The sequence below is a fragment of the Microtus pennsylvanicus genome, chromosome 21 (assembly GCF_037038515.1).
Source record: "Microtus pennsylvanicus isolate mMicPen1 chromosome 21, mMicPen1.hap1, whole genome shotgun sequence".
NCBI lineage: Eukaryota > Metazoa > Chordata > Mammalia > Rodentia > Cricetidae > Microtus > Microtus pennsylvanicus.
In genome coordinates this window covers 12,856,631-12,884,129 of record NC_134599.1, presented here as the reverse complement: position 1 = coordinate 12,884,129, position 27,499 = coordinate 12,856,631, and the positions used below count along the sequence as shown (strand labels likewise).

The 27,499-nt window shown below is 38.8% G+C and overlaps 1 protein-coding gene across 3 annotated transcripts in view; it reads right to left on the bottom strand.

Moving 5' to 3' along the window:
• Window positions 1-27,499, bottom strand: part of Znrf2 (zinc and ring finger 2) — a 78,627-nt gene that overhangs the window by 19,591 nt on the left and 31,537 nt on the right. For 2 of the 3 annotated variants that reach the window (XR_012908766.1, XM_075955648.1), the window contains exons 2-3: window positions 16,832-16,927; window positions 2,437-2,542 (exon numbers count right to left, since the gene is read on the bottom strand). Coding sequence is in view for 1 of the 3 variants with exons in the window: in XM_075955648.1 (XP_075811763.1) it covers window positions 2,437-2,542; window positions 16,832-16,927 (202 nt within the window). In the remaining 2 variants the exon portion in view is untranslated. Of the gene's footprint in view, window positions 1-2,436; window positions 2,543-7,065; window positions 7,140-16,831; window positions 16,928-27,499 lie in introns of all 3 variants that reach the window. The other variant, XR_012908767.1, reaches the window with a different exon arrangement.

The following is a 27,499-nucleotide window of genomic DNA, read 5'->3' as shown; positions in this document are numbered from 1 at the left end:
TTTCCAACTCATTCTCTGCATGCCAGAATCCACTGTCAAAAGCATCTCTGAAGGCCTGCTTAAGGGTTTATTTTTCTCCAATCAATGTTTGTCATTTTTCAGATTTAATCTGAACTTCTTAAAGCAGTCAGTAATTGAAGTTTTGAATTTTTAATCATTATTTATAAAATTACACATTATAAAAACTGTCCATTTGTTAAAATTTGTAATTCAAGAATATTAGCAGTGAGTTTTCCATTTATTCATAATTTGTGCCAAATTATGTCCTTTTCTATTTTTTTTTTTCCTTCTGGAGACAATTCTGCTGTAATTATCTCCAACTTTAGCACACTGCTGTCTTCTCCACCACTTTCTTCTGTCTGCCGCTGCTCTGCCCACTCTCACCATCTACTGAGAAATCTCCCAACTGCTCACTCTAGGCACGTCCAGCTGTTTATCATTGTTCAGTTATAATTACTTCCCGAGTTCCCTGATGATTTGTCCTGTGACTTACACATTATTCTGAAGGATATCTAAGAGTAAGTTCTGCTGTCATCCTGGTGACTGATGACGGTCAGAGGTATGCTGCCATTGTGAGAGTTTGCTGAGATATGCTTAGTGGGTTAAAACACAACTCATTTCTACAATATTCTTTGTGTCCTTGACAAGGAAACTCATCAGAATGAACCAGGGGGTAGGGGATCAGTTCAGTGGGAAAGAACAGCTCAACACATGCAAGGCCCTGAACTCTATCTCCAGTACCAGGAAATAAAAGAGACTGGGAAGGCGGAAGCCAGGCACAAAGCACATCCAAAACACCTGCTCTTGGGAGGTTGAGGGAGGAACAAGTGTGAGGGCAGCTTAAGCTACATGCAGATTTTGAAGCTATCCTGAGCTATGCAATTAGATCCTTCCTATTGCAAAAACAAACAAAATCAAAACTTGGCAAAATAAAATGGCTCAATTTTTCTGTATATTGACTCATTTATTTTATTTGTTTAATCAGGAAAATTAAAAATTTTCCATTATGGCCTGGAGAGATGGCTCAGCGGTTAAGAGCACTGCCTGCTCTTCCAAAGGTCCTGAGTTCAATTCCCAGCAACCACATGGTGGCTCACAACCATTTGTAAGGAGATCTGGTGCCCTCTTCTGGCCTTCAAGCATACACACAGAAAGAATATTGCATACATAATAAATATTTTCCATTATGATGGCACAGTTGTCAGTTTCTTATGTTAACACAGATCATCAACAAGAATTTCAGTGTTTACCATTATATAGTAATGTTCTAAATGAAGCATCCTTTAATGGTTTACATTGTGTGGCATTGGTACCCAATGTTAGGTTTAGTTATCATTGCCTGGATATAGCTTTCTATCCTTTGATTGCATATTAGCCTGTACCTTTCAAGCATGTTACTTATCAACATCATATTCTAATATTTCACCCACTTTCAGTTTATTCTTACAGATATAATTACTGGTATGTTTGGATTTATTTTGGTCTCCTTATTTTGAATTATTTACTCTGCTTTCTGTTTTTGCTACCATCTCCCCTATTCTTATGTAAAATTCCATTTTATTCTTTTCCTTGGTTTGAATGCTACAACTTAATATTCTTTTTTTTTAAATTTAAATGTATTTTATTATTTCTTTTAATTTTGTATATGTGTGCATTTGAGTACCAGTGCCCTCTGAAGCCAGAGGTGTTAGATCCCTCTGCCTATACCCTCCCCAAAGCTGGAGCTGTGGGTGGCTGTGAACTGCTTGACATAGGTGCTGGAAGCTGAACTGACCAGTGTGTGCTCTTAATGCCTGAGCCTAATTTTCTATTCTTTATGTGGCTACCTTAAATAGTGGTTGTTTTGCAACAGGGTCTCTCTACTAGCCCTGGAACTTACTATGTAGACCAGGCTGGCCTATAATTCACAGAGACTCACTTGCTTCTGCCTCTTGAGTGCTGGGATTAAAGAAGTACGTGACCACACCTGGCTTTGTATTTTAAACTCAATATCGTTCTGTATTATCCTGAAAGCAAGAAGAATGTATAAAAAGAACAGATGGGCTTGGGAGTCAATCTCCTGGAATTCCCAGTTTGTTGGAATCTTGGTTTGCCACTTGCTAGAAATAGAGGCCTGGAGAAACCTCCTCCTTCACCTTCTCCAGCTGTAAATGAAGGGGCTGCTCGGCTGACACAGACCACCTGCTGATCTACATGGAGACAGCTGCACCACACTAAGGGCTTTATAAACGGCAGTCTAGTTACAACAGGCGTCTGCTCAGATTTTATCTGAGCAAGGGGGAGAACGGGAGGTGGGTGGGGTGCTACTGAGATTCTAAATTGAGAGGAAGAATTAGAATGAAGAAGAAACTGCTTAGCCCTAACTACAATGTTTGAAACTAAGAGAATAATCACTTTGCTTTAATATCAACCTTGCTAGAGCAATACTAAACTTACCCTTTATGATATATACACAGGCAAGGCAGTCGTGCTATGGTATCTCCCTGCTGCAATTCTTCAAGGCATATTGCACATTCCCCAGCATCTTTACTCAGCACATCCTCTGTGAAGAAAAAAATGAATTCAGTACAAGAAAACTAGCCTGAGAAACTAAAAACAAAAACAAGCAGAGAATGACTTACTATACCTGTACAACTAACTATACAAAACTCAGCACCTGTACTTGAAGCGCTGTTCACACTGAATGAAGTTCATCAAACCTGCTTCACCAAGGCATAAGAGTAAGCAAGGACACACTACAATAGTTCTCAACTCACACAAGAGTCTGATCCAAACAGCCAACAACTCAGTCATTTGTTATCTGGAATTAATATTCTTTCTGCTATGTATCAATATTAGTGTAGTGTCCACAATAGTTCAAAAAAGTTTAGTGCAGTATCGCTGAAAAGACATGAATATAAAATACCTTTATAAGTTTTTTAATTAAAGGAAATAAAAAGAAATCACCCTGAACAGAAAACTGCTAAAAAGTTTCTTATCTCAAAAAAAAAAAAAAAAGGCAGAAGGATATCAATACTCTTGTTTAAATTCTGAAAGTGATTTTAGAAACTTGAGGGTTTCAGAGACTGGGCAAGGAGGAAACTCTTCACAGCCCTTTTGTCAATAACACCACACCAACCCCAGATAGTGATCAGAGTGGCTTCCAGACAGCGCTGATGGTATTTTGAAGACTCTATGGTGTTTAAAAAAACCCAACAGAAAAACTCTTACTGCAAAGCAGATATTCCTTTAAAGAGCTCTGAAATTGCAGTTTAAATTGTTTTAATGTTATTTATTTATTTATTCATTTACTTCTGAGGCGGGGTCTTAATATGCAGACCTGGCTGACTTGGATAACTATATACAACAAGCTGGCCTCAATTACAGAGATCCTCCTCTGCCTCTGTTTCTGCTTCCTGAGTGCTGGGAATAAAGATCCCAGTACTACATGTGCTTACTGTTCAATTTTAACCCTGCCTGAACTAGCATGTTAGTTAGGTATCTTCTGTGACCTTTAGAGCTGCGCTGAAAACCACGCCATCTCTGCAGAGTATGAATAAAAAGCCTACAGAGAATAGCGTGGCTCCCTCTCAATGATTCATTCTGAGACAGCAGATGGAGGAAAAATAGTCTATTTTGGTCCACAGAAAAGCCTGGCAATGAACAACTTCCATGAATAAAAAAGGTATCAGCGCTCATAAGTTAATGCATTATGATCGGCAACTAACACAGAGATAAAAGAAAGTGTTATACCATTTCCCCTTTCCTGTTTTCTCCCTACATTAGAGTGCTCTTCTGTCTCCTTCTTGCCCCTTTATCTCCACTGAAGTCTTAGTGTCTAGTCTATCATTCAAGGACCCAGTTTCCAGTGAAAGCACTAAGCAGACAGACAGCAGGAAGAGTAAAAAGGATGGGTTTCATTCCCAGCACTGCAAAACAGACAAAAACCATTCTGTAAAGGTTTGCTCTAAAAAATTCAGTATTCTAAAAAATACAGTATATTCCTACCACGTAGATTTTACCCACAAAGATAAATCAATATAAAACCAAACAAATCTGTAAATGAGTTTTCTAATAAACTTCAAATGAGGCACTCCTTTTTATGCAACCCATAAATGATTATGAGATGCATTACCAGTTTCATATAACTCAAGTAAAAAAAACATAGCCCCGTAAGTTATGACACATACTCTGAGCTTAGGCAGGAGGACTGCAACTTCAAGGTTAGCCTGAGTCATAGAGAGACCCTGCTTCTAAAGAAACAAAAGCAAACAGAACTGCAGCACCCATTGATCTTAAAACAAACCAGTCTCTTCCAGCTGCCGGACAATGCATTCTCGTGTCGGAAGAACTCTCACGCTCATCACAAAATAAGATGAATGAAACGAGCATTTGAGAAACAAACATCATTACTATTTTCCTGTATTCTACATAACAGATTCAACATAAAATAGAAATATGTAGAACTTTAACATGCTCTGAATATATACAGTGTTCAATAATGCTGTTTTAAACTTGATGGGGGCAAGTATGAACCCTCAGATACTTCCTACCTTAACTTCAGAATGCTGTACTAAAGCCAGTTATTTTGATCTTTAGTTCTATTCAGCCCCGGTACAAAGACAATTGTACTTTAATATCAAGATAGGCACCCACACCCGACAGCAGCTTACAGCCACAGCTCAGCCTCTGCTGCAAACAGCTTCCCCTAGCACTGCCAGTGTTAACACTCCAGCTACTCAATGTCAAATGTAATCTGGTAAGCAACTAAAGTAGTTCATTCTTGAAATAAAACCTCATAATCACTGAATCAAGGAAAAAATGTTCAGTTTTTCAAAAGTTAAAGCCCCCCCCATAAAAATCTACCTGAAAACATTTTTACAGTTATAAAAATCACCATGCAATGTGAAAATTGAAGTGCATTTTTCCAAGTGTCCATCACCGACCTAACACACCTGGAGCAGTAAAGAGTGAACTTGGTGCACTGTGCGTCATCCTACCTCTCAGGCCATGTATTAATTTTGGCATACAGATAAGGGAAAAGGAAAGTAAGACAAGACTTTTAACAAGAGGTGGGTGCCAGAATCCCTCTGGGGTACAGTTCATCAAAACACAGAGCTTCTCAGTGTCTTATAATCTACACCTGCTTCAGAAAGGGAACTGGTCACTAAAGAAGGGCAGGAAGTGCAGGAGATCTGAAGTTGAGTTGGGTGTGGTGGACAATCCTACAGCCAGACCCAAGAGGCTAAGATGGGAGAAAGGTATTCAAGGACAGAGCACATAGTGAGAAACTGGGGACGGACATACACATGCGCATGCACACACACCCACACACACACACACACACACACACACACCATCCACAAAAATTTATGGGTCGGGCAGGTGGCAGTAGAGGCGTGGGCCACCAAGAGTATCTCTCCATGAGTTCAAGGCCAACCTGGTCTACAATAGTGAGTTTGAGGACAGTCTAGGTTATGAGACCCTGTCTCAAAAACAAAACTAAATGAAAAAGCTGAGAATTGAAAATCTAATACAGATTCCCATTTTGCTGGTAGTTTGACTAATTAGTCAACCTCTGAAATATCCTACTTGTCTTTAGTATTAATGTAGGATATGTACTCAAAATATTATAGTTAAGATTTTAAAGAATTATATAAAATACTCTAAATTATAAAAGACTACATGAGATTTGCTTTATTAGTAGGAAGTACCTTATGGACTTCTTAAAAAACCAAAGTCAATTAGCATCCTATCCCTTCTCTTACTCATCCTAATATTCCAGTTGTTCAAAGAAATCCCTGTTGACCAGGACTGCCTTAGGCACTTCTGCCCTAGCCATCTTGACACACCGTGACTACGGCCGGACCAGCACAGCAGCATGCAGACGGTGCTGCCCAGTGCTGCATATGCTGTGCCCTCCTTCCCACAGGCACACAAACCAGCACGTTATTACATTCTTTTGGACATACTTATACTTTATGTTAATCTAACACAATAACAATCGCCATCTACATTTATACATGAGCAAAAAGGCTGGAGGAAGTTAAGTAAGTTAACCGAAGTATTAAATTAGTTGTGTTCTAGAACCAAAACTTTTGGTTGGCTAAATTAAATAGGTTTTTGCCTACTTCATAAATTGTGTTATAATGAAAAAAAAACTTCATTTTTAAAAGCTTTCACATTAAAGTAGCATAAATACTGATGTAAATGAACAATGTTAGACAACCATAAGATTGTGAAATTCTCAAGCTGGAGAGGACCACATTTTTAGAGAATGTATTCTTTTTTGGTTGAGTTCTGTTAAAACTCTGTGTATGCTAGTGCCCTGAGGCCAAAGGCGCTGGATCCAACAGAGCGGGAGTAGCAGGCAGTTGTGAGCTGCCTCATAAGGTACTAGGAATTGAACTAGGGTCTTCTCTAAGAGCAGCACGCACACTGTTAACCATGGAACCATCTCTCACCAGCCTCTGGGGAAGCTATTAACACTGGTCACACTTCATCTTCAGGAGTTAATAATACATTATAAAGGTGGTGTGGTACGAAGTCGCTCGCGCTCCACTGCTTCAAGAGCTTAAAGCAATCCTGGCCAACATGTTTTATTATAAAAGAAATAGTATTATCTGTGGTATCTACATTGGCCACATACCAACTAGAATGAGCTCTTGAATTTTCAACTTGTGGTAAAATATCAAACCTCAAAATGCATAATAGCTAATGAACATACATTTAAAAGCTAATTAGAAACTTCTGTAAATTGGTATTTCAGTTACAGCTTCTCAGGCTCTTTAAGTGTGCATTGTCCAAAGAGAGTACTTACAATTCAAGCAGCCAACTATGCAAAATTAAAATATTTAGCAGGTCCAAGCACATATCCATACAGTTATTGTGGATCAAGACAACATGAAGAAAAGCAGACAGCCAAAAGTCTCCAAAGCCAAAACAAAACCAAGGCCGAGTGTGAGGCAGCCAGGACTCCATGCACAGTCTAAATCACCACAGTTAACTTTCCAACAAGCACCAAACAGGAGGCTCATCTTTCCAGCCAATACAATGCCGAGCACTATCACAGATCAGGCGTTTTACCTGAAGATTTACTTTTTCTTGAACCCTCAATGATAGCAGAAGAAAACAAAAGCAGCTGAAATGTGAAATAATCCCTAGAAAATCAAGAATTAAAAAAAAAACCACAATATTAGTAAAAGCAATTATTCAAATAATGAAAAATGGGGCTCTTTTATTAATATTTTCAGATATCTCTTAGTTAGTTTAACAAGAGTCAATACTAAGACTTGACATTTCAGATCCATGAGCTGTTTTATTCAAATACTGTAATGCAGTTTATAAATGATATTTAACAAAGTGAGGCTGATTTCTAAGTTAAATATATTAATATGGTATCAACCTTTACTAGTGTGCCTCAAACTAGAAACCTTGGTGAGTATTGGTCCTATCCTGTTCAGTCACGTTCTGGCTCACCTGGAATTATTAGTTTCTTTTCCTTGATGCAAGCAAAGTCAGCAGGCGTATGCCTTCCTTTGTGTAAGTATAACTAGAATCAATGCTATTAACCATGCAGCTACCCTGCAACTGCACTGTTACAATCTAAAAATGAGATGCTTCTTGGCTTTTGAGTAATGGCTCACGTCTAAAATCCTGAGCATGCGGGACTAGAGGCCAGCTTGGGCTATAGTAATGCAGTACACATGTCTCAGAAGCAAACAAGAATATTTAAGGGCAGAATTTTTAGTAATTTAAAAATTATATGCCTGGAAATTCACACTTGACATCTCCTCTAAGAAAATGTGACAAAGTAAAGTGGACTTGGCTCTGGAATGGGAAAGCTGGAACGAAAGGGATGAAAGGACGGTTTACAATCACACTCCCATTCCCAAGGAGACCTAAAAGCAAACGCAAAACACAGTACTGAATAAAGCTAAGTTCCTTATAGGCTGCAAGGAGCCACACCAGACACCTAAGGAATTAGCATTCTGTGGAATTACTCCCCAATCTTCCAAACTTTCAAGCTATGCCCCTTTTCTTTCACACAAAAAGAAAACAAACAAAATCATAATTATTTGCTATACTCTAATCAAATATTGCCCTAAGTGGCACTCTATTTGTAAAAACAAACTGTTGAACATAAAAAAAAAAAGAGCTGGGTGGTGGTGGCACATGCCTTTAATCCCAGCACTTGAGAGGCAGAGGCAGGAAGATCTCTGTGAGTTCGAGACCAGTCCCGTCTACAAGAGCTAGTCCCAGGACAGGCTCCAAAGCTACAGAAAAACCCTGCCTAAAAATAAATAAATAAATAAATAAATAAATCAATCAATCAATCCCCAAAAAGAATAAATTATGTTCTTTAAATTATATTTAATTATGAGTCAGGTTCATTTGCTTTGAATCACTTACTACAAAGGGGGGAAATCAGTTACTGAAAAAAACAAAAATCTATTATTATTTTACATGATTTTCAAGCTTATTATTGTGTACTTTAAAATTAGAATAATGCAGGAAGCTATAATGTAGGCTCAAAATGGCAATAAATTTGAATACAGAAACAAAAACCCAATCTCAAACCCATAAAAAAAAAACCTACCGTGGGTATAGTTTAGACAGTTCCAGGTTTGATTCTCAACCTCCAGTTTATTTAGGAGCACATGGGGTGGCAGCTACCTCATAAAGCTGTGCCTAGACATGACTAATACTTGACTATCTAGTACTGCATCTGGCATGGAACAGGTTATTCCAAGATGATTAATGGTCTATACCATTACTAATTCACACACACACACACACACACCCCAAAACCATTTTAGACAACTTTAACTGTGTGAATTCTCAAGCAGGAGAGGATCATATATTTAGGAAAAATATTCTTTTGTTAAATGTAACTTTAAAAAACTATGTGTATATGTGTTTACCTGTACATGTAGAAATGTCACAATGGAAGAGAAAGCAAACCCAGAAAAGAACTCTAATCCCTCTAGAACTACAATGGACAATCGTTGTCAGGATCGGTCATTATCAGGGATGCAAAAGTACATACAACCTTGACTGAGCAGGACTACAAGGCATATAACATATGAAAGCTCATAATTATGTACAGAATGGTCATAAAGTAAATGCAGAAAGAACATGTTTGCATAAACATGAATGGGGATATAGATTAGCAATAGAGAATATTCATAAGACCCCAAGTTTTATGCTGCACACTGCAAAAACAAAACAAACAAACAAATAAAAAAACAAAACAGAAACACACCTAAATACCCTCTCTGCTGGAATGAGTGTAAGAAATTAAAGCACTTCTGGAAAGAACTGGGGCTTGCTAAGGTGAGAGGGGACTTTTCATTGGGTATTTTCTGTCTCTGTATTGTAACCATGCAATCATACCTATTCAAAAAGAAAAGTTAATTTTAAAAAGGAGCAAAAACAAAGATGGCAGGCAAAAGCAATCAAAGAAACCATATTTGGAAGGCCATTCTCCCTGGGTCTGGTTTCTGTGCCCTTGGGGCATCTCTTCAAGGACACCTATCTCAACAGCAGCAACAGTTCCAGAGCTAAGGGAAGGCGTGCCTCAAGGAAGAGGCACAGCTTCTTTTAACTCCTCTTCATTAGAGCTGCTCACTGATGTGGGACTCAGGGCTTCAAGACAGACAAAAGGGTTTGCTGGCTGTTGAAGTTATTTCATGAGTAACAAAATCCTTTGATTCTGACCCAAAATCAGAGATTTATATGTTACCACCTGGAGTTCACACAACTACGGCAGGCTAACCGGTTACGGCAAGGTAAAGAAGGTAAACAACATTTACAGGTTGAGAAGTATAAATTCAAATAATACCAGATGATTGGGAAGAGCACTTGCTTGGTATGCACAAACTGGGTTGTGATCCACAGTGCTGCAAAATCATCACTGCCATCAAATGATGACATTAAAACAGAATATGGTCAAAGTCTTATATGAGACAGAGTAAAATATAGCATTAGGGACCAGAGAGATGGCTCAGCAGTTGAGAGCACTTGTTCTTGAAGATGACCTGGATTCAGTTCCCAGTGCCCATATGGCGGCTCACCACCATTCAATTCTAGCTCCAAAGAATACGATGCCTTTTTCTGACCTCCATGGGCACCAGGCATGCACATGGTACACATAAATATGCAGGCAAAACACTAATACACAATAAACCAAAATATAACACAAAAGATCCAAACACAGTTGTGTGTAATTGGCAATCTCAACAGTTCAGGAGGTGGATTTGAGGCAGAGGGCGTTCAACTCCAGGTGAATTCAAGTCCAGCTTTAGCTGCATGAGACCTATCTTTAAAAAGTTCTAATACAAAAAGGAACACTCAAGCTGCATAATATTTGTGCAAATAATTTAACTATGAAATATGTATTTTAAAAGGCTAGTGGCTCAGAAGGCAAAGTACTCAGTGTACAAGCATAAGGACCCGAGTTTAGCTTCCCAAGGCCAATGTAAAAGCAGGGCCTTGTGGCATGCATCTGTAACCCCAGAGTCGGCGAGGCAGAGACAGCAGACCCCTGAAGCTCTCTAGTCAGCTAGTCTAGATGAACTGCTGAGTTACATTAAGACCCTGTCTTGAAAGATAAGATGGAGAGCAAGAAATAGACGAGAACATCAACTTTGGCCTCTATACATATGCATACCTATGCAGAAACACCTGCGCGCGCGCGCGCGCACACACACACACACACACACACAAAACCAGAAAAATTTTCTATTAGGTTATCACCATCAACAGACTGAAGAGACTTTAAATCCAAGAAAAATTGGTAAAACCAGTTACAGTGGGGGATTTAGTAAAATTTCTAAATCTATCAGACTTATGTAGATCAGACAATGCTCTCTTTGGAAGGCCATTGAATATGTCCATAATACAACCAACTCAATTTATGTATTAATAAGCTGCTGAAGTAGGTACGCGTGGTGGCACATGTCTTTAATCACTACCAAGACAAAGACAGGCAGATCTGAATCTGAGCCCCGCCTGGTCTACATAGCAAATACCAAGTCAATCAGGGACACCCAGGGCTATACAGTGAGAATCTATCTCAAACAAACAACAGCAAAACAAACAAACAATAGCAAAACAAAATGGCAGAAGATCTTTTTCACTCCATAGAAAACATACTTCACTGATGTTCTAGTTGCTTCTGTGTAATACACTCTGACTGAGAGAAACTCGGGATAGAGTGTTTATTTGGATTATACTTTCAGGTCACAATCCATCATTGAGGCAAGTCAAGGAAGGAACTTAAAATCAAGTAAGAAATAAAGTACAGACCAAAAAAGGAATATCATTACTGGCTTGGTCACAGACTCATGTTTAGCTACTTTTTAAAAAATTTGTGTGTGTGTGTGTGTGTGTATATATCAACATTTTGCCTGTGTGTATGTCTACAGACCATGTGTGTCCTGGTACCCGAGGAAGTCAGAAGAGGGTGCTGGACCCCCCCCTGGAATTGGAGTTGCAGTGGGTTGTGAGCTTCTATATGGGTGCTGGCAAACAAAGCTGGGTTCTCTGCAAGAGCAGTTAAATACTCTCAATAGCTAACCCCTCAGTTAGCTTTCAATCCAGCCCAGGTTGATGGCATCACCCACAGCTGAGAAACGCACCAGAGACAAGGCTCCAGACCAATCTCATCAAGGTAACTCTTCAGTGAGGTCCCTTTGTCTAGGTGACTTTAAGTTTGTGTCAAGTTGGCAACTAAAACTACGACAGCTTATAATCATTATTTACAGAAACCAATGCTCTACCTTCACAAATAATCAATGAATTTCAAAAATAGAAAGGTATGGACAGTGCTTTGTAACATCAAAATCAAAATCACTTCTAGTAATTTCTACCAAAATTACCTTTAAAATCAGTAAAAGGAATAAAGCATATTAAATTGGTAAAGCTATTAAAAAGTTATTCTTAAAATGTTTATTATAATATAGAAAATGAAAAATAAGCTATTAAGTGCTTAGCATTAATAAAATTTAGCTTTATTTAAAACTATTATTGTTTTTGAAAATACCATTTAAATATTTAGCTTGCCTAAACTACCAAAACATATATTATGATGAAAAATACAACTGTGAGAAAATACCATGTGAAATGTTATACCAATGAAATATAAAATTTAGAGAAAAATATTATTACTTATCATGTTGAGTAGCTGAAGAAGTGTCTCATATAGACAGGCTGGCCCACGCTCCTCCTTCTCCTGCCACCTACCTCCTGGGTGCTCCACCACACTTAGGTATAGAAAAGGATTATTTTCAAACAAAATTCCCAGAATGCACTGAGGAAGTGATAACTAGACCAGACTGATCACCCTGTCGGTCGTCCTTAAGAGCGGATGGTTTCACCCTTGTGTCATGGCTGATGAATCTGCAGCACTTCCTGAATTACAGACTTCAGTGCAAACGACCAGTCTCTGAGTCATAATCTTTGCCTGTATGTAACCTCAGTAGTAATGTTATTAAATATAAAGGTTGAAAGGTAAAAACCCAGCAATACCAGAAACTAATTCAACTCAATTAGACCATTAGAAAAAAAACTATCAACACAATCTAACAACAAACAAAAAAGAAAAAGCTCAGAATCTCAGCACTTGGGGAGGCCAAGACAAGAAGTTTATAAGTAAGTTTGAGGCCAGCCTGGGTTAAAGATTCTGTTTCAAAAACAAACCTAAATAAATTTAATAAATAGCTGCTTTTTGTTTTAAAAGAGAAGAAAATGGCATACCCATTACTGAAGCTCAAAGCAATCGCTCATTCAGCAGGTTAACGCTAAGTGAGAAAAAGCAGCATGCCCCAGTGTCAAGGTTATCCTAAGTAAGCTTACAAGCAATTCAGGAAGAGAAAGACGCAGAACACTTGGGAACAATTAATGTTCAGGTGACACATGCTCACAAAATCAAGACCCAATGAAGCCAGTTCCCACGCTGTCTTGCTATGTAGGTGAGAAGGGAGTCAACATACACACACTTTTCAAGAACCACTGTTCCATCTTCTCTTGCACTCTCTGCTTTCTGGCCACCAAGAAAGAGGAATACATTTCCTCTGTTACACACGCCTATCTCACCAGGGCCAAAGCAATGGAACCAAAGAACGTGACCTGAAAGCAGGGGTCAAAAATCAACCATCTTAGCTGCCTGTCTGAATATTTCTGTCACAGTCACTGAAAAGCTAACCACAAAACCAACTACAGTTAGCATGGAAAACCGTCACTCTTAACCCCAACAGTAGGAATAAACCTTGACACTAAGAACACTGATTCTCCGAACCCAATCAAATGCAGACAGACCGGGCTCTGTAATAGAAACATGTAGTGTCTCTGTGGGATGAATCTCAAGCTCTGAGTCATCAGCTTACATTCAGATGTCTGGAACTCACCCTCTCTAAGAGTTCCTCTATAAATAGAGTAGTCTGAAAGTAAGACCGACAATTCTAACTGAATTTTTATAGGTAGTTAACAGATACTTCACAAATAAATTTCAAATTTTCAGATCAAGCTACTTCTGGAAGTCTGCACAAGATACAAGTTACTAAGTATTTCCCATTGAACGAGAGTTCTTGTTTAAGCACTAACATGATTTAGAGGTCCAATCTAGTTGAGTTGGTGTCAACATTTAGGAATTCAAACACAAAGCTATAAAGAGTCATGTGACCAAAAAGACTTTAGATCTCTGTGTCACCTAGTCTAAACTTTGTGATAACAGATAACATAACAGATGCTATGTTTAATACTCAGGCATTAAAAAGGCCACCTCCAATCAGATTCAACATGGTAAGTGATATTCTGGGGCTCTTCCTTTAACACAATTATGATTCCCCAAGCCCAAATAATGTGGGATTTCCTTCTGTATACTGTGATTACCATTTCTGAACAAAGAAACTGCTTTGGACTTATAGCAGGGCAGAACTTAGGTAGGCAGGGAAAACTAAACTGAATGCTGGAAGAAAGAAAGGTGGAGTCAGAAAGAAGCCATGTAGCCTGCCAGAGACAAACACTGGGAACTTTAGCTGATAAGCCACAGCCACGTGGCAATACACACATACATAGATTACTAGAAATGGGTTAAATTAATATGTACTAGTTAGCCAATAAGAAGCTAGAGCTAATAGGCCAAGCAGTGATTTAATCAATATAGTTTCCATGTGGTTATTTTGGTTCTGGGCGGACAGGATGAATAAGTGGCCTCCTCCTATACCCGAGACAGAGAAGAACTTACCAAGGTGCCACTTTTCTGTAAGCCCTAGATCACGATGTACAGCCAAAGATCCCTTCTTCATTCACCTCTGTGTCATCACAGCCCTCAGACTAGTTTTAAAATTGAAAACTATGGGGAGGGGGAGGGATATGGGAGGCGGTGGAGGGGAAGAGGCAGAAATCTTAAATAAATAAATAAATAAATAAATAAAATCGAAAACTACATAAAATTTATGAAATATTTGCTTCTTGCTGTAAATTTTTATTGAAAGACCCAGGCCTAGTTATTTTTCAGAATGGCTTTATCACTAGCAGAGCAGTGTGTGTGTGTGTGTGTGTGTGTGTGTGTGTGTTGTCGTCAATAACTACTAATGAGTACTGTAAGCATTAGGAACAAACAACACTTGAGGAGAAGCCTGCTGTTTTTTAAAAACACTGCTAACACACGTTTCAAGGGGTTTTGTCACCCCCGCCCCCAGTTAAAACTCTACAGGAAGATTTAAGAGTTCTCACTAAGGCCAGAGTCATCAGGAGACCCCACACCACAAGAAGACAAGGCCTTGGTAAGAGCCCTAATACGCTTCTTGATTGCTGCAGCTATAAGCCTCTCTCCATTCTGCATCTTCGGGCTGTGCTCACTGGCTTAGCACACACCAAGACAAGAGCCACTGTATTTAGTTAGACTTTGAGACAGCCTAGTAGACAAGCTTAATAACCTAAACACATTAAATCCGGAAATAAAAAGCTGCCAAATATCACAATATTTTTGCAGTGTTCTGGATATTAAAAAATTAAATTACAGAATACTATGATCATGTGCAAATCTATTATGCTTTTTAATTCAATGAAATGTAGTTGCAATTTTTAAAAGCCAGGGGTTAACATTAAAGGGCAGTTATTTTATGAATATGTATCATAAACATCATTATGAAGTATAATGGCAGAACAATGAAGCAAGTACAGAAACAAAATTATCACTTTTAGCCTCAAATTCTGAACTTGAATGAGAATTTTAAGTAACTGAATTTCAACTAGATTATGTAAAGACAATTTCATAAGGCAAAAGGTTACAACATAACCAATACATTTGCTATTAAAAGTAATTGCTAGGAGCTATTTCCACTGATATACCGGTTAATGAATGAAATGCTTGTCACCATGGTTGATACTAAGGCTAGAGACGCTACCTTCCTAAATCACTTGACAAAGTTATCACAAGAATATATTCATCTCATTAACTCTTTGAGAGGCCTTAAGCCCCACCTGTCTCATTTACTGGATCATAGCACTTAGCACAGTATCTTATATATAAGGACCCAAAAGATGGTTGATAAACTTAGTCTGCCAACAGATTTTGCCAATTACTAGTATTCTCACCATTCACTTCATATCTAAGTCTCAAATGTCTTTTCTTCTTTTCTTAGTGGCATTTAGGTATGCACGAAGTTCCTCTACCTATTTCTTTGCATCAAGAGACAGGGTCTTACTACATAAATAGCCCAGGGTGGCATCAGTCTTGGCTATGCTAAAGTTATTTTTGGCAAACACCACAAAACCCAACTGAAGTTTGTTTTTCTATTAGCTAGAACGATTTGATTTTTAATTCCTGAATTTGTTCTATGATGACACTGAAGACTCTATTACTAGGGTCAGGAGAGAAAACCCTGGTTCAACATACCATACCTAAAGCAACTGCCAATTAGCGCAAGAATGAAATTTCTCTGTGGGTTCAAAGAGACAGATAATGGTGACATTAAAGTTCCGGTCTCCACTTCCTACATTTGTTTTCTTCCATTAGTTGTCTATCTACTGTATTTATCCCTTCTGTTAACAATGTATCATTAATTACAGATTTGCTTAAGAATGACTTATGTGTATAGGTGCTTTACCTGTATGTATGCCTGTGTACCACATGTGTGCAGTGGCTACAGAGGCCAGAAGAGGGTGTTAGGGCCCCTGGATCTGGAGTTCCAGAGTTGTGAGCTACCACGTGGGTGCTGGGAAATGTTCTTGACCACTAAGAAATCTCTCCAGTCCTTCACTTATTATATATTCTTAAACACAACTTTTTAATGACCACTACTTTTTCTTTAGGCCTACTAAAACTTTTAGTCAGCACCACAGTTCTCAAGTGCAATGCAGCAATCTTCTGGAGTAGAGAAGTGAGGAGGCCTGGCCGTCCTTTTCACTGAACAAAGCCAGCGCTACTTTTATGGTAGCATCATCTGTCTTTTTCCAGGATATCCGATGTATCTTACTACACACACACACACACACACACACACACACACACACACACACACACACGAGACAGAGAGAAAACCCAACCTAACTGTAGAAGAAATCATTCTCTGTCATTAAGCCAGGTAATACGAGTTTTTTTTAAACAAACAAACAAAAAACAAAACAAAAAACAATGCCACTCCTGTCATTAAATGTCTTGGAAATTTATTATTTTCACTTATTAATAGGTATAAACTAATTAACCTATTTTTAAAACACATACAAAGTTATCTTCAGATGAGAATTTGAATCCTTCCCAGCCACTTAAATTTTGCTTCAAACATGAAATTCACATTATTTATGGCAATACTAATTACAATATTATTTTAAGGCACAGACTTACCATTATAGGTTATTCTTGGCTTTGTTAAACACATCACAAGATGCAAATCCATTTCATCTGAGGGTACAAATTTTGAGCATACCGGGCACTTAAACCCTAAAACATAAAAGAAACCCAGGTTATTTGACTATTCTGAATATCAAACTATAGTTTGTAAGTCATGGAAGACTAAAAGCAGTTAAAACTTCAATATTAAGACTTAAATAATACATTACAGTATTTATTACAATTCAATTTTGGGGAAAAAGATTTGTGACTAGAAATCAATACGACTTAAACCAGTGTATGAATATCATCCCATTATCTTAAAAATCAAGTCAAATGAGAAGAGGGAGCCCCATCATAAATCCCCTTATCTAGTCCTATTACTATTATTTCTGATTTTTCAAAAATACACACTTTCTCTAGGTTATTTCATGTTAGAATAGCTTCCTATACTGATCATCTTTGTGAAAATTATCTTTACCAATTTGATAACATTCTTTATAGCTATACAGTACCAGTGATGACTGGAATGAGACTGTTCCCCATAAGCTTATGTTTGAACGTGTGCTCCCCAGTTGGTACAACTGTTTGGGAAGAATTAGTAGGTGTAGCCTTATTGAGAATGTGTGACGCTGAGGGTGGCTTTAAGGTTTCAAAAGTCCATGCCATTCCTAGCCAGCTCTCTGCCTTGAGGTTGTCGCCTTGGCATGTAAGGTCTTGCCTGCCTACTGCTGTCAGGTTCCCCACCATGGTCAATGGACTCATTCAAACAGTAAGCCCTAACAAACTCTTTCTTCTATATGTTGCCCTGGTCATGGTGTCACTTCACATCAATAGAAAAGTAACTATGACAATCCCTTAGCACTATTCTCTCCAATCCACTATTTTAAACACACACTGATAAAGAACGTAAAAGCTTTGAGAACAGCAAAGCAGGTCTATCATCTAAGACTCCTGAGGCCTGCATTACCAGTTGCACACTTGGAGATGGCTTGTGTTTACACCTCAAGAGTTCTTATGTTCAAAGCTTCATCACCAACTTGTTGGAAGTGCAATCCTTTCAAATAAGGCTCCAGTATGTGGTTGTTAGGTCACATGCTCCAAAAAATGAAAAGCAGCTCTTATGGGATTCCCCAACACTAAGTTGCTATGCAAGTCTCAGCCTGAGCATTTAATGGCTCCCTGGTTTCTTGTCTGACAAAGTAATCCTTACCTCCATAACCTCATCTTCATCCCACACCTGCCACTGTGGTGCCAACCACCATGAGGCCTTTGTCAGTGCCAAAGTGATACCAGTACCAAGTCCATAAGCCTCCAGAAATGTGAGCTAAAGCAACATTATGAGATTGGTTGTGCTTGGATACTTCATTACAATAATGAAGAACTGACTGAAACGGCCTTTCTGCCACACCATACTAAGTCCTAATGCAAATTAAAAATAGCAACAAACCAAGAGAGGCACTTGCAGTCAATTTTGATACTTAAATGCTAGATTCTTCCATGTAATATTCAATGTGGACTAAGATTTGCCCGAAGTGCTCTACTGAAATCAAACTAGCACACTAATGGGAGAATGTTGCCTACCTCACTTACAAAGACACAGTCTGGAATATTCAAGGGGGCTCAGATGTAAGCTGAATTGAGAAGACAGAACCCAGGGCAAGTAGAGGAAAGGAGGCCTCTGGTCATGGAGCAGATGTGTAGACAGAAGTAGTAGCACTCTGGGAGATGAGCAACCAGTGAGGAAAGGGACCTTCTACACCTACTTCTAGGATGTACCAGTTCTTAAAGAACAGTTTTCTCTCAACTGTGAGAGCAAAATCACAGGCAACCTGACAAGTCAGACTAGAATCATAGCTCCTATGAAGGTAATATAGCAGGAAAGAGTTCCCTTACTATTTATTCAAAATTCTGTTTCCCTAAGTGAAACAGTCTGAAAAAAAAAACTAAAAAAGCTTTATTTATTGGAGTTGGAGAGATAGATGGCTCAGCAGTTAAGAGCACTGGTTATACTTGTTTCTTTCCACTTCTCAAAATTTCCTAAACTGAGAGTGAATAAAATTTCAAAAAGGAGAAATGAACTTGATATAAGTCAGCAGCAAGAGTAAGAAAGTCCACGAGTGAGTTGACAAGATTGCTAAGGCAGTGTCTTCAGTGCTATGAAGGCAGCAAAGTCTCACTTCCTAATCCTCAAAGGCCAAGATGGAGGACAAGGATGTCCCATGACTTTCCTAATATTAATTCATGAGGCTAAACTATTGCCACAAGCTTTCAGGGTTCAAGGCATGCAGCACCAAGCAACATCTGAAAACCTGAGGTTTCTGAGTCACTTCTACACCAGAAAGAGCTCCTTGGAGCAACAGTGCCTCACATCCGGGTAGGGAGCACAGCCAGCGAGCCCAGAACACTGTCTGCTCTGCACTTTTCAAGTGTTTAGAAACCAATACCAACAACACGGTGGGGTGGGGGTGGGGTTACTATGGAGAAAGAACTCAAATATTTCTACTAGGCTGTGGGTGTCAGAGTGAGCCTCCCCTGCCAACCTAGTCCCCTGTTCAGAGGGCACCTCAGCTGAAGAACTGTACCCATCAGACTGGCCTGCTCCTCACTGGCCTGGAACAAGGAAGGCAGCTGAGCAAGCCCAGGTGCAACATTCCTCTGAGGTTTCTACTTCAAGCTCCTACTTTTGAGATTCTGCCTCAGTTTCCTTCGACAATGAACTGTAGTCTGTGAGCTGAGACAAACCCTGTACTCCCCAACTGCCTTTGGTAGCAGGGCTTGTCACAGGGACAGAAGACCAAACTAGGACAGTGGAAAAAAGAAGAGAACAAGATAAAGAAAAGTCTAGCATTGAAAAAGAACCCTCTCTCCACAGGCTTTACCTATATACACCTATTGAGAAAACCCAAACACCAAGCGTTCTTATCTATTATAAGCCCTACTTTACATATAAAACAGTCAATCAGGGTTTTAAAGGGACCTTTCTATTAGGTAAGATGCAACAAAAGAAAGAAAAAAAAACCTTATCATAGAGAAATACAGCAGTAACAAGTTCAAAAGAATGCAGACAAACAATATTTGCATTATCTATCAAAAGCAAATGGGCAGTATCTTTACCATACAAAGAACTCTTAAAAATCAATGAATAAAGCGAAACACTGCAGTTTTTAAAATGGGCAAAATTTCTAAACAGCACCAAGCACTCCTTGGTGTGATATACAGAGGACAAGATACACCTATGTATATTCCTGTCGAATATAATTAGGATATAATCATGAGGAATTTAGAAAAAAGCCTTTAACATTCAAGAGACCTCAAAATAATACAAATGTTAATCCAGAAAACAGAAGGAAACAAACAGTTCAAATCCTGACCCCTGCACTAAATACATGGGTTGTTACAAGTTACTTTGTTTGACTTCCATCTTATTATGTTAAAGATCCCCCCAGGAGGGCCGATTTGTTCTTAATTATCCAGTGATAATTCAAGATAGAACTGCATCCATGAAACAAGAATGAGAGGCTAGAAAACAGTGAGAGAGAAATAGAAGAAAGGAATTAGGGCTGCCAAGATGACTCAGCAGGTTAAGGTAAAAGTCTATGGAGAGAACAGACTCCATGGAGCTGTCCTTGGACACCTACAAACACCATGGCATATGTGACTTGAATACACATCACACACACACACACACACACACAAAGCTAAAAAAATACAGAAATTAAAAATTCACATAGAATTATGGGCTCTTGACTTAAGTCGTCAATTAATAATAATTAATATTTACTATGTATGAGAAAATTATCTAGATACTTTGAATATATCAATTTACCCCTGCACACTTTGAATTTAGTCTTAATATCTTAAAGATAAAAGCAGATGAGCTAAGAACATGGCTATAGCTAGGAACTGGCCACAAAAGTACTCCAACAGCCCCCCTGGCTCCACAACTTTGCGCAGCCTTTTCAGACTCCCAGGAAGTAGGACCAAGATTCAAGAAAGGCAGATAATAAAATAAGATCAGCTCAGGTGCTCTATTATGTAATTAAACAGAGCCGCAGAAATGAGAAAATCTAACATATTTTCCCAAACTGTAGCTAATCAGTATTCAGAATGAAAAACTGTAAAAATAAATGAAGACAGGTAGCCATGTCAAAGTACATTACTGTGAAATTAAAAAGCAAGACTTTTTAAAAAATTAAAATATTCAAGAAGAAAAAAAGACAGTCAAACTAAAATCTCTAAAACCCAGGCCTTCTTCGCTTATAGCTTTTCAGAATCTGAATGGCATTAGTCTTTTCAACAAAGCTGGAAGCCAACGTAACTCCAAAGTTCCAAAATGGCGCTTTACTGAAGCCACACCTAAATTAGCACCCACGCTTCCACTGGGTCGAACACAGTTTCTGTTTCAGATAGAAAAGGCAGCCAAGCCCTCGCCTCCTGAGACTATTTTCAAGACGGTCCCAGAGCATGCACTCCACTAAAGGCAGGAGCAGAGAACACTTGAGAAGGGAAGGAAGTCTTTGATGAAGAGAGGGAGGACTAGAAATTATTAGCTAAGATATAGGGAGGGAGTAATTTCAGAACTCTTAGAAAGAAAAAAAAATGAGATTCAAGAAATATATATCTTCAAATATTCAAAGACTTAGGAACCACTCAAGACACAAAGATCCAAGTAAGTGATGGTTAACTATGTACATATGTATCCCACTCCCAGTGCCACCTCCATCTTCTCCTATAATCAGCTCTGCATGAAGAGTGTCACCAAAAGCTCAGTAAGTTGTTGTCTTTCTACAGCAATCTTTCTTAAAACATTGCTTCTCCACCAGAAATTAAATCAAGTTTCCCTTTGTATTTTTCCTGGACTTCAACAATTTCTGTATCACAGCAGAGCAAGGAGAGTATTATTTATCTTATTAACTTAGTAGCCTAATAAAAATTTTGAAGCCCAAAAATATTTGTACGTGGGTACAAATACTGGTTGTACTACAAACTATGATGATAAAATGTAATACCAAATACACACTGGATTGAAGAGACTATACAGGAAGTGACCAAAGCACAGTAAGGTGTTCAGCGAGCAGTGGCTGTGCTTCTTTTCAATATTCAAGACATTCCCTAAATATAAAACCCACACTCCTATGAAGAAAGGTGGCATACTTGCTATATCAATTAAAGTGCATATACAAGAAAACTGTGAACATTAAATAGATACCTAGTGCTTGTCCATGGTCGATGATAAGATAAAAGGATTCTTTTTTCTCAACGGACTAACCATACTTTTACTTAGAATGTGTACTTTATTTTCTCCTAGAAACCAACCAATCATTAGTAAAAGAGAACAAAATGCTCAACCTCAGCCTAAATTTCGTATCAGCAGGACAAAGTAATGGTAAGATTTTTCCCTACCCCAAAACAAAAATAATGCAAAAATCACCCTTACCATCAGTCAGAACCTACTGCAGAAATGACAGAAAAGTACCCAGGCCCTGTTTTTTACTATTTGAGCTGTCAGAAGTCAACCCCAGGGCCTCCAGCTAAATAAATCAAAATAATTTGAAATTTATGCCCTGGCAATGCTGAAGCATGCATGGGGAGCCCATATGTGGGGGTTCTGTTGAACTTGTCCATATATTGGGTTTCATTGTCTAAGTTGATGAGGACAATTGACCAGATCTCATTACAGATGGTTGTGAGCCACCATGTGGTTGATGGGAATTAAACTCAGGACCTTTGGAAGGGCAGGCCACTGAGCCACTGAGCCATAAGGAAAGCACTTTATCAGAGATGAAAAGCCTGAGTCTCTAGTCCTTACTATGTGAGCTTTTTACATATCAATGCATTATTCTACAGCAGCAGTAAACTACCTGAATTCAATCTAGTTAACTATGGGAAGTCCTGCTCACCAAGACAGTGGAGGAGAAGCTTTCCTGCCCATACCAGACTCCAGGCAGCAGGGAAAGAAAAGTAGCCAGGTCCAGCCTTAGGCTGTTTGTGTGGATGGCACCGGTGTAGGCTTGCGGGTTCTTGTGTTTTAACCTTTATAATACTTTAGTTGGCTAATAATTTCTAGAAGGTACCGAAAGATAGGCTTAAGCTTCTCTAAGTACGTATGAACTGAATAGAAAAACAGTGGAACAAATTAATGATAGACAAATGTGTTTACAAGACTTTTTATAAAGTAATCTCTATTTGTTATGCTGGATCTCCAAATACGGCAGTTGTCCTCTCCTATCTTCAATAATGGAGCAAGAAATAATAAAAGGAGCCTAGAAACCCACTTGGTTCAATTGCTCACTTGAAGACAACACAGGTCCAACTGGAAAGAAATCCAAAGTGGCAGAAATCAGCTCAGCTTCCGGCTTGCTGCATCTTGGCTCCTGGTGTGCACGATCATTACTGCACACAGATGCCATCTGTCTCTGAATGCGGCTTTTCATACTATTTCCCATTATTATCGTAATACAAATTTAGTGAAACAATTTTATATATTTTTCTCCAAGAAAACACTATGGCACCTCTGTGGTTTTGCTCAAGTAAATTTGCTTTGCTTCTTGTATTTGTTAAAAACCTATTTCTATGTCTTCAAGGTCAGATCAAATTTTGCCATGTGATCTTTCAAAAGCTTAAAACCCAAAAGCTCTCTGTTGGCCTACATAGTCATTCTATATATCATCACTACTTCTATGTAAATCTTATCTCTCAAGTCTGACACCATCTGTGAGGCAGAAGTTATATATCCATACTCTCTCTTTCTCTGTCTCTCTCTCTCCCTCCCTCCCTCCCTACTTCCTCTTCCACCTAGATCCATAGACAACACTGAAAACCTAAATCCAGTTGGTTTGCGTTCTACAAAGGTAAGAGCAGCACAATTAGAGAACAAAGAACTCTAATTATTGCTAATCATAACTGCAAGCAGTTAAGCTCTAAACCTCATGATTTTCCAAATGTATCTAAAAGGAATAATTGTTTTAAACATACCAGTAAGAAAAATGAATCAATTCCTGTAAGCAAACAAGTTTTATGGCGAGTAATATGTGATACAGAGCCAAAGTTTTTGCTTTTGTTTTTCAAGACAGGGTTTCTCTGTAGCTTTGGAGCCTGTCCTGGAACTAGCTCTTGTAGACCAGTCTGGCCTTGAACTCACAGAGATCCACCTATCTCTGCCTCCCAAGTGTTGGGATTTAAAGGGTGCACCACTACCTCCTGGCTAATTTTTTTTAAGGTTTATTTATTTATTATGTATAGTGTTCTGTCTGCATGTATGCCTGCAGGCCAGAAGAGGGCACCAGATCTCACTACAGATGGTTGTGAGTCACCATGAGGTTGCTGGGAATTGAACTCAAGACCTCTGGAAGAGCAGCCAGAACTCTTAACCTCTGAAAGTTTCAAAGTCTAACTTGAAAAGACAACTGTCTCAGGTGCTAGTGAGATCTATTCAGTAATAGGCACATTTAGGATTGTGTGATAAGAAAACATTCTCCCCAAAATATAAGCTAAATAACTTACAAAGCCAGGACAAGATGCAGATCACCTATCTTCTTTCTGAACTACCACAGTTCTAACAGGTATAAGTTAAGCTACCAGGGAAAGGATGCTCAAGAGGTCAAAGAAGAAATCAGCAAACGAAATCTCCAGCTCTTCTGTAAGGAAGCAAAGTATATCTAACAGAATGAAAGTGGTAGTCCGATGAAAGAGCCAACTCCACAATGTAGCAAAATACACTGCAAAACAAGGTCACTTGTTACATTTTAACCTTGTTCATCAAGTGCTTTGCCTGTCTAAAGATCAGATTCTCTAATGAATCACCCAAAGCAGTCCTGGAGGAGCATGCATAACTCATATGTCAACAGATAAGACTGCATCAAGGGATTCTTAGAAAACTTATTTCATGTGGGTCCAAGTTTTAAGCCAATTCATGAAAGTCAATATTTTCTATTGTCTGCCTGTGTGTGACAATTCTTTGTTCATTCTTTGTCAGGCAGTGTTTATAAAAACATTACTTTTGAGAATAATGGAAACATGAAATGAATACAGCAAAGTTTAGGTGACCTAATTTGCTTATTAGTCCAAGTCATTAATCCAAGACATTAATACTACTTTTGGCACACAGTAAGCATTCAAAATCTAAGAGAAAGAATTGCTGGTTGTTTAGACTTGAGAATACTGAAAGGATTCGTAAAGGTCTTACCATCACTTTTTAAAATAAGTTTTCCACAGTTTTCTGTACAGCTTAAAACAAAAACAAAAATCAAATCCCAGAGATTCCTTTTTCATGAGAACAAAGCAGTGAACAGGAACACACATTCTGGGGCTATAACTGCTCATCAGACTACTGCCTGCCCAGAAGCTGCTGGCCTGAAATCACTTAGTGGCTCAAGGTTACAGAACGGAAATGGAAGTGGTAACTCTAATCTTTTGTAGATGAGAAGACAGTGAGGTAAGAACTCTAACTGGAAGTCAGGAAACTAGTCAGCACTAGGGTGAGAAACAGTGTGCTGGGTAGTTTCAAGCCATCTGAAGAGGGAACCTCAATTAAGACAATGCCTCAGTAAGATCTAGCTGTAGGCAAGCCTGTAGGGAATTTTCTTAATTAGTAATTGATGGGGAGGGCCCAGTCCATTGAGGGTGTTCCTGGGTTCCACAAAAGAAAGCAAGCTGAACAAACCAATCTGCATCAGCCCCTGCCTCTCGTGTCCTTCCCTTCTTGAGTTCCAGTCCTCACTGACTTTGAGGATAAACTGTTACAGGTGGCTACAGTGAAATAAACCCTTGGTCACGGTGTTGGTCACGGTGCTTCATCACAGCAATAGCAACTCTAACTACGACCAACAGGATGCTATCATACTTTCCAGCCCACTTATCTCCTCTAGACCTCTCTCTCTGGCATCAGTTAACAAACTCACCCAATAATTTACAATACTTTATAGAGATGCAGGCTACCACGTCGCAGGGGTCTATTTTACAGCTGTCTTAAAAAAGGTGATATTCCTTGGAGAGTGGTAAAACTCAAAACACAATGGCTGAGATTAAGAGTACACATTAAGTACCACAAGTAAAAAAAAAAAATCCCTAGTGGGATCAAATTCTAGACATTTCCACAAATGTATTTCATGTATTTGAGAAACTATTAAGGATCAAGGAAGATTAAATATTTGAGAGTCAGGAATTCCTCCTGTAAAACAAGAACATTTTACATCCATTGTTCAAGTCATAAAATACAAGCACAATAGATGCTTCAACTCTTATATCTGACACAGTTACAATCTTAGATAAGACTGCAGAGACATCTGCCCCTTTCTTATTTACAGTTCACATTATTTTAACAAGCAATTCTCTTTCACTTTCCTCAACCTCACTTCAGCTGTTTCTCAGCCTGTATTGTGACTTTTTCACTGTTGAAATATTCATACTCAAGCTCCCCCAAACTCATGTGTGTGTGTGCTTGTGCGCACTTGTGTGTAAGTCTATAAATCTGGAAGTTGGAATGATTATAACCTTTGCAGTCCAGACGCTCTTCCCCGTCGTTGTACAGTGGAGGAAAACTGATGCTGAAGAGCACAGGCTTAGAAAAGCACAGCACTTCCCTAGGAAAGTGACCCAAGGACAAGATTTCCTCTTGAAGCCTGTGGATGAATTAACCTATCTTACAGAAGAATTTCAGTAAAATATGACTGCGCTCATCAGAGTCGAAAAAGGGAACAGAAGGAAAAGAGGGGCAGAATGGTTGAAAAGTCAAAGATCGGGACAGTCCAGCTCCCATGGAAATCAGATCAAACCCAGGCAGCATTTTTTTTTTTTTTGAGAAAGGACACCAGTAAGGGAACAAAAGACCATCGCTTTAACTATAGTAAAGCCTGATAAGGTACACTTGAGTGGTTTCTACCACTAGGGAGCCTCAAAATGGCCCCACATCACTAGTGATGAAGGGCAGTGAAGCAGGGACAGATGATCATTGAGTGCTTACAACCACTGCAAAGTTTCATGATCTGGAAACTTGGTCCTCAGCCTGGTTGTGTCTGAAAAACTCCCCTAACCATCAGATCCCTTTCAACTATCTGTTGTCTTGCCATCTTTTGATTATTCAAAAAAAAAAAACTGCTGAAGATTTGGCTGAAATTATCCCAAATCGTAAGTCTCTTAAAATATAAACAAAAAACCCTCTACTCCTTTTAATGTAGTGTGACCAGTGAATAAATTCTGTAGACTTAAAATTTATCAAGAACCATGGATGCAATTATAGTCATATTTAAACCAACCAATCAAATGTCCTTAAGACCTCAGATATAAATATTAAGTAATTCTAACTGAGAAGACAATGATTTTTAAAGCATGTCTTGTTTCCCAGCGTCACAAAACTCTGCCAAAGCAGGGGGTTCATTATGAGTGAATCACAAACTGGCCCTCTCTCCACAATGCCTTTCCAGCCTGCCCAGACTGCAAGAGAATGTAGAGCTCTCATCAACAAAGGCAGCTCTGGACAGCTAACTGTCATTTTAAATGCCATGCACTGTTCATCATGCATTTCCACCACCACCCCAAGACAGAGATTTTAACATGCTGTCCAAAATCAAGACACAACCTGAATCAAAAGCAACAAAATATGGACAATTTACATTTCTAACAAGTAGGAAGAAGACAAGAGGGTAGATATAGCAGAATTGCACAGAGAAATTCCAAGCTTAT